Source organism: Cryptotermes secundus, unplaced genomic scaffold (assembly GCF_002891405.2).
Source record: "Cryptotermes secundus unplaced genomic scaffold, Csec_1.0 scaffold470, whole genome shotgun sequence".
Taxonomy (NCBI): Eukaryota; Metazoa; Arthropoda; class Insecta; order Blattodea; family Kalotermitidae; genus Cryptotermes; species Cryptotermes secundus.
In genome coordinates, this window is record NW_019739954.1 from 528,586 (window position 1) to 534,029 (window position 5,444).

Sequence of the window (5,444 nt, forward strand, 5' to 3'; positions counted from 1 at the left end):
AAACGTTTAAAACAAAGGGCCGCAAACCTCTGCTGGATGCGTTCCAGCTTCTTGGCATCAGTTGACGTAATCGAATTCCAGACTACGGACGCATATTCAAGTTTAGACCTAACTAACGTAGTGTACAAACTGAACATACAGTCTAGCGAAGAGAAATTGTAGGTAATGTTACGAACTAGACCCAATAGTTTCGCACATTGAGAGAAAATGTAATTGACCTGGTCATGGAAATATAGCTTAGCATCAATAAACACTCCCAGGTCTTTTACAGAATCGGTCCGGGCTATTGACGTTTGAAAAAGTTTATAATCGTAGATAAGTAAGTTGGTTTTCCTGGAGAAGGATATAACTTTAGTTTTACTGATGTTGAGTTTCATATAGTTTGCAATGCACCAACCTTGTATAGAGTTAACGTCAGACTGTAGTCTGACTGGCTTAAGGAATTTAACATAAATTTAGACCTTTCTTGAATTTCATCGATATTAATACCCGACACTAATATACTTGTATCATCGGCATACAACAATGACTTCTTGTTAGTACTTAATGCTGATGGCAGGTCATTAATATATAAAAGAAACGACAAAGGACCCAAAATCGAGCCCTGTGGCACTCCATATTTGACAGATCCTTGCTGCCTTCAAATATTACTCACAAGAACAATTTGTTCTTGCACGCTTCTAAGTATGTACGCCTAAACCACGGCTGAATGGGTGGTATTCCTGCTTTGTATTCCAGGTATCAGGCACAAATCTCGGCCCAGAGACCAGGATAGTATTAGGCTACAAGCAAGTCCTTCCACATCCTTTGCAGTTAACTATTCGCTATACATCCTGTCACTTGATGCTATATATTTCGTGCTACTGTCAGCTTGGCTAAATGAACCATAAATAAATAAATATGCTGGTCATTACTTAAACCTTGCTCAAAGAACTGATTCCCGATGAAAAAGTATGCGTTATAAAAGATTACAACACTGACGTTAATAGTGCCGGCGCCTACTAAATGTACTGGTAAGCTGCTCAGTAAGAGCTTCAGTTTCATAGCACTTTCGGATTATGGGGTTTGAAACCTTTTTGTAACTCTGCATACAATCGTTAAAAATAACTGAAAATGTCTTACGCTCTTCAGACTGGTACATCTTGCAGAACAAACGAAAAGCATCTTCATACGATACCATTCGACGATTCATTAGTATTTGTAAAAATCGTTTGTGGAGGTCCCTGTAATTTGATGGCACTCGTAGCATATTTCTAGGAGTTGCTGGTAATAAATATACAATTAATTAAATGAATACCACTCCTCGTCTGACAAACACGAATTTCTGTTTCCCGCTATTTCTGTTGAGCCAACTATTCTACCTGACAACTCAACCTTACACACCTTCAACCGCTGCCATCTTTGGGTCTGTTCAAATATTTACATCTGATTGGAGAATCTGCAAGTGTTGCTCCACGTGACACCGGTCCAACTCGTGAATATTCGCTTCGAATCGTCTGCTATCCATGGATGCGCGCCCGCGCTTTTATTCTGTTAAATTGCTAGGGGCATGAGAGATCGATCGTATAAACCAAAACGCGAAATATATTTCTATAATATGTAATTGTAAGAAAAAATGAAGTACTGAAGTGTTCATAAACATGAAGACATCGGCAGTTTTTGGAAATTCATTGCGTAAGTAATATCTAGCTCTGTTATTACATACGAAGTGCTGGAAACTGTCTTCGCGGGGGGTCTGAAGTTATCTCGTAGTCATTCGACTATACAAGTAGTCAAATATATTATACTACTTTTAACGCTTGTAATATCTAAAGAACATGCATAGGAATATAGGATGTTGATCTGTGTAACGTATGTTCTCACCTCGATTTAAAGTGTGGTTTTTAAAATTATGGAGCATGTTTTGAGTGCGGCTGTACAACCTTGTCAAAGCAATTAGCCACCTGTCAAATGCTTGAACTGTTGTGAGAGGCGAAAATATACCATGTGCAAATCACAGTCTCTCCCCTCACCCGCCTTAAGTCGTAGGTGACTATTTGCAATGTCTAGACGGCATTGTAACTGAAGGTTCAGGTACTGTACTACTGCAATTGTAATACCGTTTAGTTCCAGTTAAAAGGTCTATTTTTGGAATCCGTCTTTTCCTTGTTCTTGAATGCAGGGCTGGTCAAGCGGTACCTTAGCAAGAGCATTCTTTTACACCAGTCGGATGAACTTGATTTGATTATCGTTTAAAAAGTTACCTGTAATGCAGGATGATTTTTTTATGTGATTTATGGAACAGTTGAATTATGACACAAGGGTTTCTTAGGATGTATAATGTCATAAAAACATATATTATGCAAGAAATTGAGGCATAAAGTGGAGAGTTTCACTTTCTTCATTGACATATGTAAAATAATGGTAACTATGGTTTGTGCTATCTACAGACCATTGGAATTGAAATGTCAAAGGTTTCTCTATACAAATACTAATATGGGTCATACATTAATTCTGAATAATAATTCCGTACATTTATATTAATATTTGCATTGTAATTATTTACTTGTTCATGGATTGTGTTTGTGTTTTCAGCTTTCACAGTAGTTTAATAAGTAATTAATTTTAAACACTGGGGAGCAGAAATATGAAGCAGTGGAGTCCAACAAGAAGAAGTGAATCATAAAGTAAATAAGTAGTCATAATATCTGGATGACTAAATTCATTCATTCATTTCATTTGGCATTCATAATTGCTACAACAATTGCCCAAATGCCCAAAGGATTATAATTTGTCAGCAATAAATAATCAATGATACAATGTGGAAAAATAAATACTCGCACAGAGAAACAAAAAGTAAAAGATTATAACAGTGTCATTACCCCATAACATTCTACAGAGCAGGAACAAGATTAGACACTATGAAAACAAGTTGAAGCTAGAAACAACTGAAATGAGCACGCTAAGAAAGATACTGAGATGAACAAGGCTTGATCATGTAAGAAGCCAAGACATAAGACAAATGTAGAGACAGTGTACTCATACATTGATAAATCTGAACCTGTCCCTTATTGTTACCATATGTGTTGGTAAACCTGATATTCTGTATATTGTACATTAATGCAAAGACATTTGACATCAGTTGTGGCCTACAGGAAACTGGAGAATGGGTGAATAAAAGAATAAGCAAATGGCATGATCAGCTTCCACACATGTCACTTGAAAGGATTGTCCAGAATCTGTAACTGATTAACTAAGAATATCACTGCATGAGCAGAGCCCTTTTTGAGCAGCAGGTAATCCCCCCCCCCTTTCCAGTGGAATACAACTAACCAAATTAACAGTTAATAATGATACTAACTAACCGGCACTTGACTTTGTGGAACAGAGGCCTTCAGTAGCTGGTAATGATCCCAACTAACTACATGGAGCAAAGAGGCTCACCAAAAATACTCTCACTAGTAATGTACACTTACAAGATGGAAATGAAATTGTCTCAAGTCTGAATAGAACATGTAACATATTTAACAAAACCTTCATAGAAACCGTAAATAAACTTATACTTAACAAAAATATATTACATCCATAAACTAGTAATAACAATATAAGCATAAAAGATTCACTTGTCCTATTAGAAATAACAGATACTGAATTGATTAAAGTAATTCAGGGCATGAAGAATAAAAATTCAGCAGGACTTGATGACATCTCGCCATATCTGCTAAAAAAAAATATACACCTTACATAATAAAGCCACTCTTAGAATTGGTCAGTGCATCAATCAGAGAAGGCATCTTCCCTTCTAAACTAAAAAAATCAGTAGTCAAACCAATCTACAAAAACGGGATAAAAGAAGATGCAAATAACTATCGTCCAATTACTCTTGTACCTGCCCTTCAAAAGTTCTGGAAACAGTAATAGCTAACCAAATAATAGCATTTTTTTAGAAAAACACAATATACTTAATAAATCTCAGTTTGGATTTAAGAAAAATAAATTACTAATGATGCAATTGCCACAGTTAATGAAAACACAATAGAAAGTTTAAGTGATAAAATAAAATGCAACTGTGTACTATTAGACTTATCAAAAGCCTTTGACTGTATTCAACATAACATTCTCATGGATAAATTATACAAATATGGAGTCCGTGGTATACCACGTAAGCTAATGAAATCCTATCTCAGAAACAGAACTCAACACGTAAAAGTAACACACAGAAGGCAATCATATGCAAGAATATTTGTCAAATAGCCTCCCAGTGAGATATGGAGTCCCCCAGGGATCGGTCCTTGGCCCATTACTCTTCATCTTATATACAAACGATATCCCACATCTAACACAAGGAAGATCAGTAATGTATGCTGATGACACTGCAATACTGAATGTAGGACAGGATATGAATGAGCTCCAAAATATGACTTCAAATAATACAGGAGTGGTAGAGCAATACTTTGAGACAAATAATTTATTTATAAATCCATTTAAAACTCGCTATATTCTCTTCCAGACAAAACAATGCAGGCAGGAAAGTAATCTAAAAATCCCAATAAAGAACAGGGAAATATCAAATGTAAAAAGCACAAATTTCCTGGGGGTAGTAATAGATAGTACCTTGAGCTGGGAATTACATATTGAAAAAATGTGCAGTAGAATTAGCTGTAACCTGTTCATAATTAACAGGGTATCTAAAATACTCGATCTAAATGAAAGAAGAATGTTGTATTACGGTTTGATCTATCCTCATCTATCTTATGGAATAATAGTATGGGGACATAGTGCTAAGACCCTCACTAGAAGAATTTTTGTACTCCAAAAAAAGGGCAGTAAGATACATTGCAGGGCTGGAATCGTGCAGGGATAGCTACAGAAATCTAAAGCTACTAACAGTTTACTCGCTATATATATACAAAAAACAATCCTGTATGTAAAAAAAAAGGTGTAACTGTACAGTGAATGAACAAATACATACATATAACACAAGAAATAATAAAGACTATCATACACAGGATGTCCCAGGAGGAATGTGCTAAACTTCGGGAGGGTGTTTCTTATGTTAAAGTATGGCGATATAACCCAAAACACCTATGTCCAAAGTTGAACGGTTACGGAGATAATGGCCAGAGAAGTGTGAAACTTTGACCGGTGTTACACACTTGTTGATTACAAAATACATATTAAAACTGGCAGGAATATGTGGGTTCTGTAATGTTAATAATGTACGTAACATCAAACTAACTTGTGAGTGACATGAAGCCATAAAATTGAAGTACAAAATACTCGCTCGCCATGTCATAATTGTCCTTGGGGTTTCCAAGCACTATGCATGACACATGACTGGCAAGCGCTGACGTAACATGGCTGAGTGCACATAGTGGTATAAACAGACTACATAACTGTATTAAACATACATTCACGGAAAATCTCTTTTGGAATTTCATTTCCATTATCTCATGTGGATTATT

General features: G+C 36.0%; 2 protein-coding genes across 4 annotated transcripts in view; one reads left to right on the forward strand and one right to left on the reverse strand.

Annotated features, from left to right (window-relative positions):
- Positions 1-1,399, reverse strand: part of LOC111872134 (non-structural maintenance of chromosomes element 1 homolog) — a 30,461-nt gene extending 29,062 nt beyond the window's left edge. The window contains exons 1-2 of the mRNA XM_023865719.1: positions 1,384-1,399; positions 1,123-1,263 (exon numbers count right to left, since the gene is read on the reverse strand). Coding sequence (XP_023721487.1) covers positions 1,123-1,263; positions 1,384-1,399 — 157 coding nt within the window. The remainder of the gene's footprint in view (positions 1-1,122; positions 1,264-1,383) is intronic.
- Positions 1,400-1,535: 136 nt separating this feature from the next.
- The window catches only part of LOC111872132 (ankyrin repeat and IBR domain-containing protein 1), a 115,001-nt gene continuing 111,092 nt past the window's right edge, over positions 1,536-5,444 (forward strand). For 2 of the 3 annotated variants that reach the window (XM_033754544.1, XM_033754545.1), the window contains exon 1: positions 1,536-1,674. The gene's annotated coding sequence lies outside the window, so the exon portion shown is untranslated. Of the gene's footprint in view, positions 1,675-1,786; positions 2,074-5,444 lie in introns of those variants that run through there. The other variant, XM_023865716.2, reaches the window with a different exon arrangement.